Source organism: Corvus moneduloides, chromosome 3, assembly GCF_009650955.1.
Source record: "Corvus moneduloides isolate bCorMon1 chromosome 3, bCorMon1.pri, whole genome shotgun sequence".
Lineage (NCBI taxonomy): Eukaryota > Metazoa > Chordata > Aves > Passeriformes > Corvidae > Corvus > Corvus moneduloides.
In genome coordinates, this window is record NC_045478.1 from 10220203 (window position 1) to 10242990 (window position 22788).

General features: G+C 44.4%; 1 protein-coding gene across 2 annotated transcripts; it reads right to left on the bottom strand.

Annotated features, from left to right (window-relative positions):
* Nucleotides 1-4079: 4079 nt before the first annotated feature.
* On the bottom strand, nt 4080-22332 carry LOC116442112. 2 transcript variants are annotated; one of them, XM_032104723.1, is made up of 25 exons: nt 22253-22332; nt 21969-22141; nt 21828-21898; nt 21670-21728; nt 21441-21533; nt 19671-19798; nt 18164-18310; nt 16957-17028; nt 15392-15559; nt 15203-15299; nt 14140-14357; nt 12958-13111; nt 11852-12060; nt 10527-10644; nt 9458-9663; nt 8712-8829; nt 8461-8627; nt 8238-8338; nt 8025-8146; nt 7862-7912; nt 7584-7767; nt 7378-7501; nt 6182-6278; nt 5866-5967; nt 4080-5344 (listed from the first exon to the last, which is right to left on the bottom strand). In XM_032104723.1, the coding sequence occupies exons 3-24, from the start codon at nt 21854-21856 to the stop codon at nt 5885-5887; spliced, it is 2745 nt and encodes a 914-aa protein (XP_031960614.1). In that variant the 5' UTR covers nt 21857-21898; nt 21969-22141; nt 22253-22332; the 3' UTR covers nt 4080-5344; nt 5866-5884. The 2 variants fall into 2 exon arrangements, with proteins under 2 accessions (XP_031960614.1, XP_031960613.1); XM_032104722.1 differs by having other exon boundaries at nt 21828-22141.
* Nucleotides 22333-22788: the final 456 nt, after the last annotated feature.

Genomic DNA, 22788 nt, shown 5'->3' on the forward strand with positions numbered 1-22788 from the left:
TTCCCAGAGGAAACTGTAAGCACCCCTTAGCAAGGACGTCCCTTCCGGGACTATGCTTGCTAACCTATGACAGAAATCCATCTGATGGAACTGGCTGGGAATACCCAGGCAGCTTCATTTCTCACATGGTAGGAGGGACCATTACTGAAACCTGTGAATCTTCAGGCAGAAACTCCCTTGCATGTTCATACTCTCAGATTGCCTACATGAGCATTAGGATTTTTGTTTTTTATTTTTGTTTAATAAAATTATACAAGTGACATTTCTGCTTCTTACGGTGAGTTCCTCCATGGATGATCCCAGAGCCTGCACAAGCACAGGGCTCACTGAAGATGGTGGGACCCTTTGGGTGAATCATGAGAGCAGACTGGAGGAGCCTTTGGATATCCTTCCCAGCAGCCTCACCGAGATCACTTTCAGCTTTGGGATGAAACTGCAACAGCCACAATGAGCAAATTTGAAACAGGGCTGAGGAAATGCTGCATTTACCTCTCATGCTCCTGACACTTGACTGCAGCCATTTGAAGTTACAGAAATAAGATGCATGATACCAGGATGTGACCATTGACAGTTTGGGAAATAAGCAATGACCATTTTTTTTCCCCCTCAGAAGTCTTAATTTTGGACTTGATATATTAAGCACATGCTTTGCTACCATTTATCGTGCTCTTCTGTCTCCAAAACAACACAGATAATGCAATGACTTGACACACTTCATGCCACCTCAGTCTTAAAAATTGAGAAATCCTACCAGCTTCTGGTTGATGGTGAGAAGGTGAGCTAGAACTAAACATGTTCCTGACTGACCATGCCAAGGCAATTAAAAAACCAGTAATGAATAGTTGAATGTGACTTACGAACTTTTACTGTGAGAAGAGAGATCACAGATGTGGTTCTGCACAGAACACTTTAAATGACAGGCTATAGATCAAAATATTAACAGTCAATAAGTATTTTAGAAAACAAAGATGCTAGAGATAATATTCCAGCTTGTGTTGTTTTGTGAATGTTGCTTAATTACTTCTCCTGCAGTTGTTGGCACAGAAATACTACACTGGGCTGGGAGTAATTGCCAGTTCTCCACAGTATTTCCTTGTCTCTCCTGTGAAAGGATGAACTGTCATCATGTATTTCAGCATAATCTGGAATTCTTTCAAGGTAATTTTGGCCAGTAGGGCTTTCACATTTTCCCCTTTCACATGCACACGAGTCACTCACTTAGTTCTCTGGCTTTCAGGTTTTCAGCTTGAAGTTATTAAATAGCTCTGCTGGTTTCAGCTGGGGTAGAGTTAGTTTTCTTCACAGTGGCTGGTATGGAGCTGTGTTTTGGGTTTGTGCCAAACATAGACCTGATAATATGGACATGTTTTTGTTATTCCTGAGCCGGGCTTACACAGAGCCAAGACCTTTTCTGATTTTTGTACTGCCATCCTGGTGAGGAAGTTGGAGATGCCTGCGAGGCTGGGAGGAGACACAGCGGGGACAGGTGACCCAAACTGACCAAAGGGGTATTCCACACCATAGGGCATCATTCTCAGTATATAAAGTATACAAAAAAACCCCAAAACTCAGAGAGGAGGATGTATTTAGTAACTCCCCTTATCCTGCAAAGTTTCCTCTTTGTAAAAGTTTAAGAATTAAAAGCTTAATGGAGAATAATAAAATCCTTTTATGTAATGTTTTGTGAAATTCAGGCAACCTCTCAGCCTGTAAAAGGAGCAGGGTTGTGTGCTTTGGATGCTTTGCAGTGTGAGGTGCTGTAGCTTTATACAGGGCTTTAGGGGTTGTCTTTGCGCAAGAATTCCACACCTCTGTGGAGCTCCTGGGTCAGTCCCACCCATTCTACTGCCCTTGTCAAAGTCATGGGGCTGTACCGAAAGTCCAACAGGTGGTTGCTGCTAATGCACTGTGACTCTCTTTACTCTGGCCAGAAATGTTTCAGATGTAATAATTCTCAGCTGCTTTGCCAAGGTTTCCTACCTATAAAGCTACTCTCCCAAACCCTTGACTTTCCTTCCACAGCTGTCACTGGCAGCCCCTCTGTTTGGCTTATTCCCCGTAGCCAGGGTTAATTTGGCAGTGAGTAACTGTTCTCACCTGATGATTTACCTCTAAACTTACAAAAACCCCTGTGAGTTCCATAATACGTTACAAAGAATAACATCCCTACCTTACAGAGCAAGGCAAAGAGTAACATCATCACCCTGTGTTTTCCCTAGGACTCTATTTGTCCTACTGAAATATGGGAGGAGGAGTTGTCACACAACTCTCAGTGTTGCAAGGCCTTTCCCTTGCTTTTGCAGAAAGGTGGGAAAACCTGACAACGCCAAGGTGAGCAGGGCACCGAGCAATGTTGGAAGGCTTTTGTGCGTGTTTGGTGTGAGTGCAGCATGGGGAACAAGGAGAGCCTTTCCCAATGGAAAAGCTGTGGCACACTGAAGGCAAAGGGTTTGGTTGCCAAGTACCCAGAATATGTCCGTCTTCCACATGTCTGCCTTCCGAGTGAGCTACAGAGGTTAAGTCAGCATGAAAAGCCTGAAACTCTTGGCCTGTTACAAGTGAAGGCTGCACTGTGCACTTCTCATCTAGGAGGTAACCTTGTTAAAAAGTGACTGAGGAGAGAAAGGTGCACTATCCCAGTTTTGTGGGGATTGAACACCTCTACCTCAGTCAAGCTCAGCTATGCAGGTCATGCTCTCTGTTGCCTGTCAGGAGGGGAAGGATTCAGAAAAGCAAAAGCAATGTTCAAAATTGAAGATTGCTAGTGGAAGGATAATATCCACTATTCTTTTATGTCAGCAGATTACTGTTCATTTGCCTCATCCTTTTAACAGAGGCAGGAGCTGGATCAGCGGAACAGATTTGACCCCAGCCAATGGCTTTCATGCAGAATGAAACGTCTGATTGCTTTTTATGAAAAACGTTTGCTGAGAGATCTGGTCAAGTTGGAGGCCCCACTTCCAGCATGTTGGGACTGTTTGAGCTGAACACTGGTCTGTTTCCGAAGATTATTTCCAAGACTCTCCTCGTAGGATCCCTTTAGTGCATGAGCAGGGATTGGATGCAGTCCAGAGCATCGCTTCCTACAGCTCGTGATGATCACGTTTTTCATCACTCATGTCTGTGTTGTACAATGAGCATTTGAAATGGGCTTGAAGGATATCCTTGTCTCCCAGCAAGGAACAGCTGCTCCAGCTGTGTCCCAGGCTTCACAACAGTAGTTTCAACCTGACTCCTGTTGCTACAGAAGGCTGATGAGTGCTTTCCAGGCTGGGGACTCCCCACCACGGGGACTCTGGTGTGCCTCTCTCTGTGCATTTAAAATAACTTTCCAGTTCCTTTTCTCCACATTGGCTGAATAATGAAGGCTTGTTCAACTACAGTGGTATGACCAGAGTGGTTCCTGAAAGCTAATTCAAGGAACCACTTAAGCCCATGGGCCTGAAAACAGCAATCTAGGACAGGAGTTAGGTGCTGGAAGTTCCACCTGCAACACCTGAGAAGTAGGAATAATCCCAGGAGAGCGTAGGTGCAGAGCAATACACCCGTGCAATAGCGTGGCTGAACCACACCTTGGGAAAGACCCTCAGATGTGAACAGGGAATGCTTAACTCTAACACACTGTGAGATTCAGTGTCAAAATCATCATCCACACCATGAACAGCAACCAAGGTAGGAGAAAGACACCAAGTATGTGGAATTGCTCTGGCTTGTCTATGGGAAGGTGGAAACCTGAAATGGCTGTTGAAATGGGGAAGCAAGTCTGTCTCCCCTTCTCCATCTCCCTTCCAACATATGTGGAAGAGAAAGGTCTCCTCATCTGTCAGGGTATGGAATGCTGCTGGACCCATTCCTGGTTTTCCAGGGAAAAAGGGGGGAATCTGGGATATCCCACTTGCTGCAGACAAGTTCATCTGAATATACTCTGCAAGGCTGGAAAACAAGTGAATCTTGTGACACCAGACCCGATGCTCACCTGTGTGGCTTGAGAGTGCATGAGAAAAGAAGAGCTAGCATTTAGTCATTATTATTTTCCCTTCATCCCCATTGCTAATTTCTAGAGGATCTCTTTTTAGATTAACAGAAAGTTAACCTAAACTTAGGAGTTTGTTGCTGTTGTTAAAAATAGGGAATATACTCTCCTGGCAAAGGTGTGGGAGCAGTAACTTCCTGGGCTCTGCAGTGTAGGCTGTGGACAGCAGAGTGCACTACTCGTGCAGCAGAGGAAGGCAGCACCCAGGCAGCTGCTGGGGGGTCCTGGGGTCCCAGCACCCTCCCATTCCTTTTTACAGATCTTACTCCTTCATCAGGTACAGCTTTAAGAGGGCATTTACTCAGCAATCATCTCAGGCATGACAGCAGCTTTTGGAAAGCAGGCCACGTGTGTGCACTGACCAGCAGGCCTGGGAAGGCAGGGCCTGCCGGAGCTGGGAAACCCTCTGGAGACTGCACACGAGTGTGCTGTCAACACAAGTGTGCCATCTGCCCCCTCTGCAGTGCTGTTGAACACCCTATATGTGCTGCAGCCACACTTGCAGTTACACTGTAGGCACATCCTGAGAGTGATTACAGGTGGCCGTGTGTCAGGTTTGTACTTGATCTCTAAAATAAAATAATAATAAACAAAAGCTTTCTGTGTGCACAGAAACTAAAAATACCAGGTGTAATTTTCACTCCTACTAGAGCATCCATCTACTCACATTTTGTAGAGTCAGTCTTTTCCATACAGGGGCAGGTGAGAGGAAAATGAGGAACTAACAAGTTTCCAAGAATGTCAGGTTGATGTAATGATACAGACAAAACTCTGCATTAGTGGGAAGAAGCATGTGCCCTTGTGTTGCATGTGGAAGGGATGATGGCAGCGGTTGCTTGGCTCTTTGAAGCCAGTGTTGGTACACCAGATGGTTGCTGTTGCACATTAGCAAGATGTTCTGTGCTTACATTGCTCTGATGTATTTTTATTTGACTTTTCAGATTTGCACTTTACATTCAGATGGGACGATTGGCAGTCATTTTATGAAATATTACAAGAAGCAGCCATAATCAGGGCTGGAATAATTTTAGTGATCTGCAAGTCCCATATTTCAGCAGCTGGAAGAAATAAGAAGTGTTATTTCACAGCCTTGGGTCATTTTCTGGTAAGTTTTCTTTTGTAGCCACTTCAGAGAGGCAACAGGTTGCAAGATTTACTGATCCTGTTAGCAGACTCTAGAACTTTCCAGTGCTGTCCCACCATCTGGTCTTTAAACTTCATGCAAATAGTTCTGGTGGTTCCTGGAAGAAGTAGCTCCTGTGTCCAGTGGCACTGTTTGGAAAGCAGCCAGCACAGCAGAGCCTTCAGGTGCTGTTGGAGACACACAGAGGCTGAAGTGAGGAGTGATGCTGGAGCAGACAGCTCAGCAGCTCTGGTTCTCCAAGGGCAGATGAAGCTATAGGATAAACCCTACTGTTTGGAGGATTTGAACCATTCAAAAGCACTTGGAATATGGCAGTGACTTGTGCCTTAGCGTTTGTTTCTAAAATTTTGGATCTGTTTTCTCTCAGACTGGGGGCAGTCCCGTTGAAAACCTGTTGAAATAATACCTGGCTCCAAAACTGCCTGCTATGGCCCAACGCCAACATGCCCTGCTCTGCTGCTGGCATCTGCTCCAGAGCCACGCCACCTGTGTTTGGCTTGGCAGGGAGCTCTCCTTCTTCCCCTCTCATGGGCTCAAGCTGAGACCATGGGACTGCAAACCATGTCCATTCCCTAGTTCTTGTCCCTCAACTTTTATTTTTCAGGTCCTCAAGGACAGGCTCTGCATTGCCTGTGTCACAAAGCATGGTGACCTCTCAGGCTGAGTACACAGGGCCTGGTGTTCTTACCAAATTCAGTTTATGTGTGTCATCTTAGATCTGGAGCAACAATTCGTACTGGTCCAGCAAGTACATAGCCCTGGAGACTGTCAGAATGGTGACCTGGAAAGGCTGAGAACGACACACAGCGTGTTTGTGCAGTTTTTAAAGAATACATGCATGCTGCACGTTAAGTGCTTGTGTATTAAGCATGAACTAAAGGTGACATCAGTGTTCACAGTCCATGCTCGAGGCATTTCAGATGCCAAAGTCAGAGCCCCTAAATCTCTGAGAAACATAAGGTCTGGGGTGCATTGCAATGGCTCTTTTTCTCCTCCACACCTACCCTTCCTCTCCCTGCTTGAGCGGCACTGTCCTCTGCAGGGGCTGCCAGGTTGTGTGTTGGTAGGAGAGCATGCTGCCACTGAACAGTGCACATACACCTGAAAAGAAGAAGAAAAAGTGCCACTTGGTCCACATCAAATCCCAATTTGCAGAGCATTGTTTTATCTTTTGTTGTCCTTTTGCAGAAACTACATCTGATTAGACTTAGGCTTCTCTGAACACTTCCACGTGGCACATTCTAGCTGAACCTGCCTTGAATTTTAAAGTTGGTGTCAAGGAAGCCCTCAGGCAGTTTGGTAACTGAGAGGCTGAGATAGGAGAAATCAAACCTCACGTGCTGCAATGTATCAAACCTAGACAGAAACTCAATCTGGTGTCTGCTGCAGCTGCACACTTAAGGAAGCAGCACAAGCCACGATTGCATCATGTTCATTTCTAGCAAGTTCGAGGTGCCTGTGAAAGGCAGAGTAAATAATAATGCAGTTAGTTGAGCTGCCCAGGCAGGGTGAACACACCATGGCTGGTATCAGTACATGTCAGGACAGGCAGTTCACTCAGCTGGTGCACAAGGAGAAAAAGTATCCTCAGGTGACTGTCCTAGGTATTTTGCTCTACTTAGTCCTTAGAGGAGAACAGGATCTCAAACTTTAAGACCAAACCCACATCTCTGCTTCTCTGCCCATTGGGCTGACACCCAAGGAGATGGATGAGTGGCTAGGACAGATGGGAGACAACAGAGCTGAACTTCACATGAATATTGGGACATATAAGTTGATTTTTTGCTCTAGACATTTTGAGCTGAAGTGCTATGAATCTGATCCTACACAAAGCCAGAACCACCATATAAAAATTATATTTACATACCAAATTATTTTGTTTAATCCAACCAGTCCAGTCTCAAGTCAATTGGGTGGCAGAGGAGATTTAAGAAGAGAACTAAATTAAAGCTGTGCACCAGTCAGGGTAGTTGAGTTGAATGCTGGCTAGGGTTTAAGTCTGTGAGGTGCCTAAATCAACTATTTTTCAAAGCATAGAGTCATAGAATCTCTCAGGTTAGAAGGGACCCATATGGATCATCAAGTCCAGCATCCTGGTCCTCGCAGAACTGCCTGCAACTTAACCATATAACTAACAGCATCATCCAGACTTCCAGGATAGGGTCCATGAGAGGGATGTGAGCCCTTCACTCGATCCTACCTGTTCCAGTTGCTGTGCCAGGGTCCTTACTGCCAGCCTTTTAAAGTGAGAAGGGTGTCTCACCCTGGAGCTAACAGGTACCGGGCAGAACTCTGCAGCAAACTCACTGCCACTAATCTCACACCTATTTGAGAGGAAAGACCAACAGATCTAAGCAGAAATTGGGGCTTTGCTGATGAGTGCATTGGACATTTAATACTACTTGCCCATCTGCAGTGATGTTCCATCTTGGGGTGCTGTTGAAGTCTGGAGATCTGGCCACCCAGCAGTTTTCCAGGTATAACTCGACACTGGGGCTCTCGTCTTTCAGCTCCACCTCAAGAAACACAGGCTCTACAGGTTGTTTAAGTATTGCTATGCTGGGCTCATAGAATTCCGTGAAGGATTCATCTCGAGAAAATGTCAGGGCATTTTGTTGTTGTTTAATTTTATTTAAACTAAAACATGTTTGGAAATTCTCTGATTTCCATAGGAGGAGATTTACCTTTGGACACTCTTGAAACTACATTCAGAACTTGTCTTACCCTTCTGTAAGCTGCAGAAAAGGAAATGTTGGTGAGGTTCTTTAGCTGAAAGCAAGGCATGTGTTAACAAGGGAATTTAGGACTGAAAGAGAGGTTTGAAAATGAGAGAAGAGAATTGCACACCTGCAGTATTTGATTGTGGAACCATCGTCCCAGAGCCAAAGGGAGAGGATGTGGCTGGGTCACTGGAGAAGGCACCGAGCACTAGGGTCTCTTTTGCTTGGTAGTAGCACAAGACTGTTAGTCTAGAATAGAAGAAACAGCAATTTTTGTGTTCACATCTGCTTCCCAGCAGCTGGACTAAAGTGAGCAGTGTCAGCGAGCAGCAGCTCCTACCTGTAGTCTGGATCTCTTGTGATTGTTGGTATGCTCTGTCCTGGAAGAGTCTCCTTCTCATAAGAGATTTCATTCTCATAAATGATGTGATCACCTTCAAACTGTGCATATGGGAAGCTCATTATAAATTGGCTCTTCTCAGGAGCTGGGGCAGGGGAACAAACGAGAATGCAGGAGAGGCAGAGACTTCCAGCAGGTGTATCTGCTCTGGCCATGGGCTTACCCTTACTGAAGTGCCACAGGTAGTGACATGGAACTTGAAGAAAGCATAGGCTTCATTATACTCTCTAGGCTTGCAGGAGCTGTCCCTTAGCTTGGTTTTACTCATGTCAATGGCAGGAACGGTCTTCATCTGGGCAGATATCATTATGGTACCATCTGGGTGGCAAACTGAGAAAGTCAGAGTTGATTATGAGTGAGTATTCAAGGAAGAAATCACACATCTTTTTATTGATTGATCAGTTGATAACTTACTTATAAATACTGATGAATTAAAACTGCAGCTAACAGAGAACATCTGTAAGGTCTCCATAGTTCTCACTTTCCTTAGGGCAACATCAAACCTTGCTTTGATTTTCTGAAAGGACACTTCCTGCAAAGGAGGAGATGGAAGAAATCTCCTGTTACCGTACATCATCCATATATACAAAGTTCTGCTCCTTAGCTTGTGCCACTTGAATGCTAACAAGTCACAAGAGTTAAGTCAGTGCGAAGACTTGAGCCTGATGCAACATGGAGGCAGAAGGTTTCTTGTATGAATTAATCAGTCACTGTCATGGAGATAAATTTTGGCTGATTATTGTAGAATAGTTCAAATGTTTATTACAGCATCAATTTTCCCCTGCCATGCCTTAACATTTCTACAAAAAAGTTCATTTAAAAGAGCTTCTTTCATAAAAGCTGTATTGAAATATTGTTTCTGGCTCAGAGCAGATGGGACATTTTGCCTCATCTTACTAAAAACACTGAGGAGTTTGTTTTTGAAGACTTGGTGCATATTGTTTAGAAACAAGTGGGGACTGCAGGTTGCATAATACATGGCATTACCAGAAGGGTCCACGTCCGATGCCTCTTGTCCTACTTGCTCTGGCTTAGTCCTTCCCTCTGGAGGTTTTCCAATATGTGTAACACCACAGCACTACAGACTGTGACTGTAGGACTCTGTGAGAGCAAACAGTCCCATGTGCGTTAAAAAAGGCATTGCTAAACAGCTCCTGTACCTTATAGATGACTCCCCCAGCAAACAGAGGTATTTGCAAGGTCAGGTGTGTGGAGTTGGTAGCTGCAAGATACCCATTGGTGAGGGCAAGGTGCCTGTTCAGGAGCTTGTTACCAAGGTACAGGTCCCAGTACTGGTGCAAGCCAAAAGTGGGCAGGGTTAGATACAGGTTTTCTTCATCACAGCCACCAACTGCTTCTGGTATTTCTGCAGGAAGAAGGTGGGGTGAAGAGTTAGCAATGAAGGAAGGTTTGAGGGTGATATTTGGCCCAGGCAGGGATTTCTGTCACAGGTGAAAAACCCAGCAGCCTGTTATGTGCATGCTGGCATTGTCTGCAGGGCTTGGCTGTGTAGTGGGTATAGCAGCTCACATCTGGTGGGATGGGGAGTCCTCCTGCTTTAGCAGTGGCCTGCCAGCTTGCATCCAGGACTGATCCCTATTTCAGTAGGGCAAGCTGAGCTATGTATGTAAATATATTTTTTGATCAGCCTTCTTTGACCTGAACCAAGAGCTACTTCAAAGATAAAACAGGACAGTGAGGAGACTGTCATGTTCGTGGCATGCAAAAAGCTAAAAAATTTGAGAAAATACCAAACAGACCTCCTGCCCATTTCAGTAACCTGCTAAGTACAGCTCTTTGTAGATGATTTCTCCTTACAGAAATGCTGTCTTTGGAGATCAGAGCAATTTATTTGAGTCAGTTAAATTCTGCCCTGGATGCAGAGGCAAAATTGTGTTTGAGGACAAACTGAAACTTGTAGCAATGTCTGAAAGTTTTGCCAGTAGATGTATGTTCATGTTCTGAGGCATCTTGTTCACTGAGTTTGCAAGCCAACTTCTTTTACACACTTGCTTTATTGCTCTCAGTGTCTCGAGGGCAGACTGTCTTGCCAGTATGCAGAGGAGCTGCCATCAGTAGAGCAGCAACTTGGCTGTTACCAACAATGAGCTGTGGAGGGGTGGGGTTTTCCCCAAAGCTCTCGCCCTCACTCTAATGTTCTCACTGAATTCAGTGACAGCCTGATCCATGCTGTTGATGCAAACCAGTTTATGTCAGGGGAAAGCTTACCAATATCAGCAATCACACACTCCACCTCTGCTGAATGATAATAGAGTGTCATCTCTGGACCCACGCTAAGGGTGTAGTTAACCAAGAGGGTGTATTTTGTTTCATTTCTATTCACATACTGAAAGAGAGAGAAGTGTAAGGCTGTAGCAGCTTTCAGAATAGGCAGGCATGTATATGCTGAACAACACTAATTATTCCAACACCCTCCTCTTCCCTGCAAATAGCTCAGTCTCCAAAAGCATCGCTTCAGCTGGCCTAAAACTATTCAGAAATCTGGCCTGGATTCAACAGCTCTTTCAGCCAAGCATAAATGTGGAGAATGTTTTGCCTTTTCAGAAAATAAAGACAAGTGAACATAGTGGTGGTTCCTCTGTAGCCCAGTGGTGAAAGAGCTCGTAGAGGGAGATCCAGGTCTAAATCCTTACTCTTCTTTACTCAGTGTGGGCTGAACCCAGGACAGTAAGTAATCGGTTGAATGGAAGGTATGAGGAGATGCTGTGAGAGATCCCTCTCAATATCCTCTTTGACTTCACTGAAAGTGCTCCCAAAGCAAAACCTGGTGTTCAACCTGAAAGAAATACTTCTGAATTTTTTTTGCTTGCTTTGATCCTTAATGCCATTTGCCTGTGGTTTGACTGCAGCCTGAAAACTATTTGCACAAACCCTGTGCGTTCACAATGTTATTCCATGTAACAGCATCACAGCTCTGTGTGGTTTGGTTGAAAGAGTGGTAGAGGACTTGCAGTTATGCATCCTCCCACTGAAATGAGAGGTTGAAACCCCTCTGTGAGTATATACTTTTTACAAATATTTAGATTACAAATGGTCTGAAGCTTAACAAAATTACATTTAGAGTACCCTGACCCTGCCTGTAACATGCTTGCACGGGGCATGGCCTGTGCCAGCAGTCAAATGGCTCTGCACAAACAGTGGGTTCAGGAGTTACTGGATTTTGGAAACTGATGTTTGCCAGCATTGCAATAATTGATTTATTTTTCCTAGACACTCCTGTTTCAAGGGGCAGTGTCTAACACAGATTTGGCAAACCTCTTCCTGTTGGGTGTGCACTCGGACATTAGTCATGCTGACAGGCACTTAAGAAAGTAACATTTCATCCTATCTAATTATACTTGATACTGATCTCCTAGACATCTATGGAGAGCAAGGGGGGGCAAAAGCTTCTAATCTTAACTCAGATGAGCTCAGACTCATTGACACCTTTATGATCAAGGAACTGTTGTTGGTTAATAAAAGCTGGACCATGTTCTGCAAAGGGACTGCCCACTTCCTCCACTCTGCTGCTGAAGTGACCTGCTGTATCCTACCTCTTTTAGAACATATGGATCATCAAAAGAGACTTCCAGGATAAATTCTTTTGTTCCATTAGAAAAGGGAGTTTCATAAATGCTGAAGCCGTGGTGTTGTGCTTCCCTCAGGGTAAATGGCACATTTCCTATTGCGATTGCCACCAGAGAGACATCAGGAAGAAAGTATCCAAATGCAACATTAAATAGCCGTTCCTCTGGCACAGTATCTGCAGGGAGAGAACATCAAATTACTGCTGATGTGGATCGAATAACGAAGACGGTTAGGGTGGCCTCCCATTCAAATTCCAGGAAACTTAGCCAGCAGCCATCTCTTTAATGGCTCTGATTAATGAGTGTTTGTGTTCTAGTCAGATCTGAAATACTCTGAGCACATGAGAATTGCTTCAAGCTGCAGGGGATTAACAACAAATACATACAACTTTATAGGAAGTGGGTTCAGTGACTTTCTAGACGTGCACTATGATGTGCAATACCTTTGCTATAAAGAAATCTAGAATCTAGTTCAGCCACATAAAATATGAAAAAAAATCATAACGTATGATAAGAGGCTCCTTTTTCTTTCTATATCACTTATCCAGAAAGCTCCAAATATGTTTAGTGCCTTAATGCATTGGAAAATATAACTTAAAAACCATGACTGCAGCACTGGGTGGCACAATGATTTCAGTATGCTCCCAAGGTGTCAAATGCAGGCAGTTTGGGGGAGAAAATACCATCAAAGAATGCTGTCCTCAGATAGTTCTTCTTCCCAGTGTGATAACTGCACATCACAACATCTTTATTCTAGGGTCCCAGCGGCTACTGGAAAAATCCGGGTGTTAACATTAAAGGAATGTTTACATTTTTATCAGCAACTTGTAAGTTAAGGCTAAAGGGTTTTTATTGGTGGTTTGTTTTGTTTATATGTTTGTTCATTGTTTTCTTGTGTGTATTTTCTGTTTTGTTTTGTTTTGTAATATGATACTTGAATCTTGACTTTGCCTAGCAAATTGGAAGTGGGAGTTGAGGACATTCTGGTGAATGTAGATGTGTGGCACAGGTCAGGTGGAGCTATGTATAGCACAGCAAAAGGTTGGTAAAAGTCAGTGAGAGGAATGACTTACTGTTGATAACAGTTGGTATTTGTGGCATGAAAGGTGTGGTGATGGATTTGATGACCGTATACTTCGTGGTCTGCCAACCTGCATCTGTCCACGTGTGCTCCAGACACAGGTCAATACTGTAAATGACTCCATATACACCACCAGATATGGAGCTCTAGGAGGTAAAAATTGTGATTAAGTCTTAATTCTCATTAGCTTAATAAAGAGATGACTGAAAATGGTTACAGTTCTTACACTAGAAAGAGAAAATGGTATTCTAGTATAGCTTGGAATGGATTTTGCTAAGGGAGCTTGTTTGGTAGTTTGGCCCATTTGTCTGGTCCATGTGTGGCTCAGATACTGCTGAGATCCTTAATAATGAAGTACCAGGTTTTCAGGGGTGTCCTCATTAAGTGTAGCATGTCACCACATTTGTGGGTTTTTTTACAATCCGTGGATTACCAGTCATGTCTTTTGTTCTGTCTGATACACAAAAAGGGAACTCCTGAAGGAGATAAGTCAAAATCACACCAATGTAATTTTGAAGAAATATTGCCAACTCCTTTCTAGATATTCAAGGTCAAGCTGGTTGGACTTTTGAGCAAAATGATCTATTGAAAGATGCCCATGGCAGGGGAGTCTGGAGTAGATGATCTTTAAAGGTGCCTTTCAGCCCAAACTATTCTATTCTGTTCTACTGAACATTTTTTTTTGACATTACCTCTCTATCTGTAAATTATATATTGATGAGGAACAAACTATATTCAAAGCAGGTGACTGCACACCAACCACATGCAGGGAACCTGTCCCATGCTAAATCATGCTGTCTTTCTATGTCTGGAAATTGGCAGGGAAATTACTCCTGGAGCCAGGCCAGAATTAACCAGGACTAGTTTCATTATTTAACAACATAGACAATTGAATTCCAGTTTCCAGGAATACTTTTGCCCTTGATTTATTAGTATGTCTTATAGATTACTAACAAAAGGCCGTCTCTTGCTTCTATCATGATTTGTCATCATAAATTCTTAGTTTCTGAGTAGGTACTTTGAAAACACAGAGAAGTGGCATCTAGTTCTTCAAATATTTATTGTATCTACAAATTTTAAGCAGTAATCAATCACTTTTTGGAATTATCATGATTTGGAAACATCTGTAGAATCAGCCCTCAAATGTATTTGTGTGTGATAGGTTCGTACTAACCTCTAGCTTGCCTCCTTCTGCTCCAATAGGGATGGTTATTCTGATATGTGTCTCGTTGTGCTCCAGTGAGTAGTTCATCTCCTCTGGATTTACTATGACTTGATCATCCACTCCCATTACAATGCTTTTAGACAGAAAGGTGGATTCCTGAACCACTAGTGTGGGGATAACTCTTGGCACAGTCCACGTTAGCGTAGTATCGGTGAAGCTGATGCCATCTGTGGAGTTAGATAGACAGTGCCAGAGGAGGAGTTACCAGTCAGTCATGTCTCTGCCTTTCCCTGATTCCCCTCACCAGGCTATCTCTACAGCTTTCACTGATGCAACACCTTGTAGGACATCAGTCAAATGATGGCTATTTTGTCACAGAGACCCTGGCACTCAAAGCAGACCTGAATCACCAGTTTCAGGTGAATCATTAATTTATTCAGAAGAACTGGCAGCCATACTCCAGATACCTGCTCTGTTGTCCTTCTGGTCCCAGGGATTACTGGAAAGAAGAATAGGGCACAGAGCAACCTGTTTGGACCTTCTTGAAATACTGGCTTCAAGGTCACGACAACTTAAAACCTTGTGCTTCCTCATCACTTGTTCACATTAATACCCTTCTGTGAGAGCCAGGTGCAGCCACCACTTCTCTGCAAAAAGCCAGGCTAGTCCTGCCTCTCCAAAGAAAAGGACTAGGTGAGTCACAAGGATGCAGAGCTGCATGCCTTGCATAGACTTGTATGAAAGAGGAAAGCCAAGGCTGTGGGATTAGTCCAGGGGAGGCTGCCTTGCTCTTCTATAGCAGTTTTCCTTGTTTCCAGTTCCCTGCATCTAATGGGGGGGTTTTGAGAAACCAGAGAAGGCATGACACTGCACTGGGAACACAAGTAATGTAGTGTCACAGCAGGGACCGTGTTTATCTGGGACCAAAGCCACAGACTCTTAGCTCATGTTGCTCTGAGGGAAGCTTGTAAACCTCTTCTCTTAGAGAGAATAGGAGGACTGTGTTTTCTACTAACTCCTTAGGTGGTTATTTTTATCCTTAGGTGGTGTTGAAGAAGGAAGAGATCCTTACCAACAGGACAGGAGACAGTTGTGTCAATCAGCAAGAGCAGCCATCGCTGCCTGTACATGGAAGTGGAAGTGACCATGTTCATATTTACACCACTGACCTGTTTGAGCCCAGACAGAAAAAGAGAGCTGATGTTCTGGAGGGGCAGTGGGAATAGCAGAGCTTTGTTTCTGGCTGGGATCAACAACTCACCACGCTGACATCAGACTCGTTGCTGTGGTAAGGCGCTCGCAGGTACACTCGGGACAGGGTGTTATTGAAGCTGTAGCCCAGTTTTACTGCATCACTTACTGTTATTCTCTTTCTCCCTGATGGAGAAACAAACACCAGTTGCCATTGCTGGTATGCAACATTTTGAGTCTGCAAGAGAAAGGTGAGCTACATCAGTTCTAGGTCTACCAATGACTCTTAGAAAGCTATGATATTGTAGCACCTATTTTCCTGTTAGAAATGAGAGTAACTGGAATGATACTGGACACTACTAGTTCATCTCAGGCAAGAAATACCCTTGAGATATATATAGATATATATATATATATGTATGTATATGTATATATATATATGTATGTGTAAAGATAAGGAATTCTAGAGCTCTTTAAGGCATCTTTAGAGATAGTCTTCTAGCAGCCCTAGAAGAAATGTAGACAGGTGGCCTTGAACAAATGCACTGTGGACAAAATACCTGTTCTGTTAAGAAACTGATTGTCTTCATGTCTGTTGATTGCTGGAGCAGCCCAGAGGCCAAATGACAGACTACCTTTTATAGTGTGTAGCCATACTGTGTCAAAGATGAGAGCAATGACTGTACTGGCTTTGAACAGAGTCCCCTGAAATGATGGCCATATGGGAGCACAGTCAAAAGGAAAATAGGCATAAGGAGCAAGTAAGACATGAAAAAAATGGGACAAGCATATATATTTCACAGAATCACAGAATGGTTAAAGTTGGAAGGATCCACTGGAGGCCATCTAGTCCAACCTCCCTGATTGAGCAGGGTCCCCATGAGCATGTTACTCAGGATTGTGTCCAGGCAGCTTTTGAATATCTTCAGAGGAGACTCCACACCTTCTCTGGGCGATCTGTTCAATTCTTCCTCATGTTCAGGTGGAACTTCCAGTGGATCAGTTTCTGTCTGCTGTCTCTTGTCCTACTGCTGGGCACCACTGAGGAGAACCTGGCTTCATCCTCTTGACACCCCTCCTTCAGATGCTTGTGTACATTGGTAAGATCCTCTCCTAGTCTTCCCCAGACTAAACAGGCCCAACTCCCTCAGCTTTTCCTCATAAGAGAGATGCTCCAGTCACCATTTCCCACTCATTCTTTCCAGCCTCAAATATTTTTCATCTCAGTGACTCCTGAGCTGTCTGTAGCTTCTTTGTATTTTGTATGTCTTATTGGGCTTACTCTCTTCAGTCAACTTTTCCAGACTCTCCTTGGGATCAAGTAAGATTTTAGCAGCCATAACATCTTTTGGTGATGAGTTTGACAGTTTCACTACCCATTGTGTGAAGAACCACCTACCTTTGTTTGTCTTGAACTCAGTTTCTACTAATGGAACAAGCATATGACTCTGTTCTCCCACCTAAATGTCTTTTTGCAGTCTAGAGGTCTAAAAATACTTGAGAGGTTTTCAGTACTTGATGGCAAATTTGTCATCTCCGTTTTTTTTCAGAGCTGGAGCTATGCCCCAAGAATGACTCATAAGAGTAGAGAGAAGAGGCAGGCTAGGAACTGTTAGGAAAGACTCCCCTTCATACCTCTGGCAGTGCTGACATCCATGCTACGGTGTAGTCATTTGAAACAGCCGGGACATCAGTCTTCACTGACACCTGGGGACACAGGAGATTCTTTGGGAGCAATGGGAGCAAACAGATCGTCAGTATAATTACAGGCATGGGGAGCAGTGTCTGTCAGGATTTAGCAGTTTGCATTCCCTGGAGGTAATTAATGTTTCCATGGAGGTTCTTGATGGCAGTAATTTATGTGGCCTTAAAATGAAAGTTAAAACCATGGCATTTATAGTGGTGGGAATACTTTGTGTATAACCAGGTAAACCTAAAGTCCTGCTTCATATCGGTAAGCTGTAAACTAGATTCTGCTCCGGAGACTTTCAGGGACATCTGGGTCTCTCCAGTGGAGATACTGGAAAGCAGGTTATTGGCACTAACAGGACTGGTTCCCTCTTCCCATGCAGGCTGAACACCTGAAAATGCAGGATCCCTAAGTACCTAAGGTAGGTGCCGTAGTGTAAATCTTGCCCACATGTGCTGCAGAGTGAGGCAAGGACAGAGGACAGAGTCAGAGGACACCGAGTTTGGAGTCAATGTTTGCCTCAGACATCTGTACCATGGTTTAAGTGTGTTACAACACCCAGACGTGACTGCACAGCCTCGAGTTCTAACAGGAGAAGTATGTTTTCTTTGTCCTGCCTCTTGTAGGCGTGCACAGCAAGCAATGAAGTTTGGTTTGTTCACTGCCTCATTTCTACACTGGTGTGTAGGTGATGGCAGCAGGCTGGACCTGTACCACCTGGCAGGAGGCAGGTCCTGTCTCACAGTCATGTCCTGTGAGTTGTGTGATGCAGCAAAGATGCAGCTCTTCAAACTCTAGGTTTTATTATGTCAGGTATGAGGATGACATTCTCACAGATGCTGCAGGACTTTATGACAAAAAGGTACTCTCATGAGCTTAAGAGCTTGGCCTTAAGCCTCTCTGTTGATTTGCTTGCAGAGTCTTGCCTTACTTCATCTGTACAGTTAACCAAGTTTCACTGCATCCAAAATATCTATGGCATGTAAATGTGTTACTAATCAGATCTGCAGTTACACACTCTGCTAAATATCAGCAAGTTGCTTTTATGCCTGGTACATGGGGTACAATCAACTTCTGAAAGGAATTTGGGGAGGTTGTTGTGCCTGGCAGGGAGCTTGGATGTAGCCTCAGCTTTAGTGGGAAAGTTTTTACCTCCATGTAATTTTCTTCGCACACAATTTCTCTTGAAGCCCAGGAAGTGTAGGAGCAGTACATAGGGTAGGTGTAGGTGACAGCTGCCCTCATGCTTGAAAATGAGGAGACCTTGATGTTCACAGTCAGTGAAAACAGCTCATCTGCCTGGGAAGAAAAACAGGCAATTCAGCAGATGGTGTGGAAGGTTCCAGGAGTGGCTGCATGGGACCATCCAGCCCAGTGTCCTGTTTCTGACAGTTTTATAATGACAAGAGCAGGTTGAGAGTTGTAGTGACAGGTCCTCCAACAAACCACTCTGTCTGAAATGATTTATGTGCAGGGTCTTTTGGAGCCAAGGGCACTGCCTCAGCACTCACAGCCTTTGCCTCAGACCCCATCTCAGCACTATTTTTGCCACACTATAAAGGAGCAGCTGGTCAAGGGAAGATCTGACCTACCTTACTGTGAGGATCATGTTTCTCCCATTTGTGACTCTGTGTGTCTCCACATGGAGAGAAAGTACTGGAACTTTTGTTTTGGTGTAAGTAGTTCAGATCCATCCTACAAATGCTGTTTAGTGTCTAACACTAGACTAACTCCGGTAAAAAATCCTTTTGGTTCTTCAGCTCCCCAGGAGCCACACACAAAGCCATGGACTGTCCTTCTATCTGACATATATGTGTATTTTTCTACAGAAGAAGGCAAAACCTTTACAGAGAAATTTCCAGCCTGGAAATCCAAGTCATTGCACAGGACACTGTACACCCCCATTCTTGTTAGCTAACCTCTGCCTATAAAGTTTTACCGTATTTTTTCTGTGGGGCTTCCAGGACCAAGCAGACTAAACATGGACAAGCAATGAAGTTTCTGCTCTGATTTTTTCTGGTTTTGAGTACATTTCATCTCAACTAACATTTAGAAATTGGAAATCCAGGCTACACTTTTACATGTATTTTTGGAAGGGGTGAATCACCTTCCGGAGATGCCTGCTTCTCTCCACTGACTATTGTGGAAGAGCAAACAACTAGTTTAGACTAGACATTATCTTTTAGATGGCTAAAGTTACGTGAGGCAAATCTGGGTCTAATAGACATGTGTGATCTACGTTCCTAGGCATGTGTTAACAGGCATATTACCATACAAATTAAGCCAGGAAATGATCTGCCAGAATCACACTGCAAACATTGCTTTTTCAAGCAGATGCCTACTTCTTTCCAGAGAGGCTTTCAAGAAACTCTCTGGCAAATCAGCAGCTACAAGGATATGCTTGAGAACTGGCAGCTACTCAGCAGCATTAGGATAAGTGTCATTCCATGGAGAGAGGAAATCCCATGTCAGTCACACTGAACAAACCTCAGAGCAGAGAGCCATTACCTATTCATTTCTACACTACGCTACCAACACTAGTTCCTTGAGTTGAGTATTCTCAAAACATGCCATTAGAATGCCATATACTATCTCAGTCTTGTATTTCTGGAGAAGATGTACTGCCTGAGCTGTTTCCAACCCCGTGTCTGGGCCTTACCTCGTTGGCCACGTGACAGCCGAGCACTGAAGCGCGGAAGACGGGATTGCCCCACACGTCTTCTGACAGGACATAGCCACAGCGAGATGCTAGGTTCTCATCCAGCAGAACAGGGCCAGAATAAGGATCTACAGAAAAAGGGAAAGATATGTGGGGGTGTAAAGCTCAAGGCAAGTCCTGGGGCAGAGTGGTGCTGAGGCCCTCTCACACAGCTCTTCTCCATGTGGGCTGGGTGCTCTCCAGCGACATGTGCTGTTAAGGAGCTGGTGACACTGTGCTGGCATGTGTAGGAGTGCATGAGACAATCTGGCATGACTCAAGCTCCCACACATAATGTGCACTTCAGTGCCTGTTTCCTTGCATCCAGAAACTTGTGCCATTGCCACTTTGAAGTGCTGTTATGGAGAGTTTCTCTGAAGTGTCACCTACATTTGTCCCTCCCTGATTTTTTTCTCTAGAAAAGAGTTATGGGCTATTAAGCCCATCAGTTTCTAAAAATCATCAAGTTGTGATAATCTGCTGCTCACTCTGCTCAAAGGATGTGGTCACAGACCTGTTTAGGGGGGGCACTTCCACATATTGATCAGGTTTGCTGCTCCTCTCTGCGGGCTGTGAAGCCTATGGAGGTGCCAAGTAAGAGGCATGACGGGCTGGCTGTGCTCAGCTCTTGATGATGGTAAGTTAATAACATCATATTTTGTTAATTATCTGCCCTCTGATTAAGGAACTATTTTAGTCTTGGGTAAGACACAAGAATCTGTACAAATAGATAGGGTTTAACTAGCTGCCACTGCAATTTCTATATTTGTCTGTCATGTCTGTATGTCAGACAGTTCTAGAACTGCTGTTTCAGTATATGTATGGCTGCAGCCAGGATAGGCTCAGAAGATAAGTGGGAACGATTTTGGAAGAAGAAGGAAAAGCTTTTATGAGACCAACTGATAGAGCTGGAAGAAACAAACAGCATTTTGTGCCTGAAGGCTGGTCTGTTTTTCCCAGCAGTATCGGTTACTCTCATAAATGCTGTCCCTTCTGCCCACACCCTTTCCGTACTTGATTTTTTCAGTTCTGCCTCCAAATAAAATGAAAAAAACCATAACCCAGAAAAAAAGTGCACTGATCTCAAGAGAAATTAATTAGGTTTGGGGTGAAATCACATTCTTTTTACAATCTCATGTGAACATTTTCTGGTTTTCATTTTGGTTCCGAAGATTTTTGTTTTCCTCACAAAATGGAACCCCTTTGTCCAATCTGAATTACGGTATTTAAATGCCATTGTGGTGTTAAATAAAAAGGAAATTTAAAAAACCTCCAAAGTCCTTTGACTGCTGCAGCACTCACTCAGCACTCACTGAGAGTGTGTTTTCTGGGTATTACCCAGCCTACACTGCTGTTGTCATTATGCTGTTCAGGACACATCCAATCTGCAATGTCGCCTTTGTTTTCCTTGCTAGACACGTGTAAGGGCTCAGCAGAGGAAAGAATGAAAGGCAAACATCAACCCTCCCTCCTCAGACCATCCTTTCTCCTCTCCCAGCACTGTAGTTGCATGGGGCATGTGGCTGTAGTCACCAGCTTTACTCCTCTGTAAGGTAGTGGCCAAACTGAGGTGGGAGAGGCTGGCTCATGGTGACAAGGATGTCCTGCAGGTTCCTTGGGGTAAGTTACCAATTATCAATAGATGGCAGCAGCATCCAGATCACAGACTCTGTGATCACTTAGGTGATTCCCCAGCCTTCATGTTATTCGAGGCTGCCACTTGTAACTCACCATAAATTTCCAGCTGGAAGAACTTTCCCTGGAGCAAGAGTTTATTCAGTTTCATCCAAAAAATTCTGGAGCGGCAGCTGCTCTCTACAAAACCTGGTAGGAGCACATACAGAGCTTTTGAGTCAGTGGGACTGGAGGGCAGAGAAGAGACACATTGTGTTATGAGCAAAATAACCGAGTTGTCATCCCTGCCTCTCTCCCCACTCTGCTCTTATCGTGTTTCACCAACCTGGGGGAGCCATCTGCCTCCCTTGTCCCAGCCAGAACAGCAAGAAAAACAGCCAGATCCTGCAGTATAAGCACATGAACTAATAATAGGGAGAACAGAGAGAAAAAATAAAAGATCAAAATGGAAAATTAAGGAGGTGGAAACCAAAGCGTTGTTACCTGCACAGCAAGTGACCCACAGCCTCCATCCGTCCCCAGAGACCTGTGCATGGGCAGCAAAATCCTCCTCCCTGTGAAGTAAAGCAGACCCAGGTGTGCAGATAGAACTTGCTCAGACCCAGGAGGAGGAGTACAGGTTACCTTTTACAGATTGTGCTGTCTTCTCCAAACCTTGTGTGTGGACCAGGAGAGGCCAGTGGCTTCTGTTGTGGAAGGACACCTGGGCAGAATCCTGCAGTGCCCTCCAAGGTTATCAGAGCTCGCTCCCAGCAGTGGGAGGCAGTTCCCTTTCTCTGGGAGGGCACAGCACCCTCCTGCCAGATATTTGCAAGGTCAGAGGCTGCTGCTGAGCCTAATTGTAATGAGTACAGCAGAGGGTGCTTGGTGCTTTCCATCAACCCCTGGGAAGTACCCTCATTCCTTACCCAGTTGGGTAGCTCTGGCTTCAGGTCCTTAGAACACATGAAACATTTCCCCAGAGGTATTTTAATTGGGTCTACACAGGAAATACATTTTTGTTTCTGTGAAATGTCCCAGTGACCCAGCCATGCCAGAGATAACAGCAGTACTTTGGCAGCTGCACGTTTTACTTTTGTGGATCCAGTTAGGTTGCCCTTTGATTTATTTGATTATCAGAGAGTGTTTTGCTGAAAACATCTTGTTTTCAGAAGTGCTGCGATATCTCTGTGTCAGTCAGACCATGTGCAGGTCTGTAAATGGCCAAGCATATTTCCTGGGAAAGTCTTTGCTCCTGACAGGAGTTGTTTCTCTGGGACTGCAAGTGACCCAGGAAAGAAAGGCTGAGAGGTTTGGTGAGGTAAAAATACAGCTTGTGTGGCATGGATGAGCCGCGGCCCGGTAAGGAGTACAGGAGACTTAGGTTGACATTTTAGCCATTTCAACTCAGGGCTCGATTTCCTTTTTGTCCCCATTTTGGGCCATTGCCCAAACGTTCTTGCCT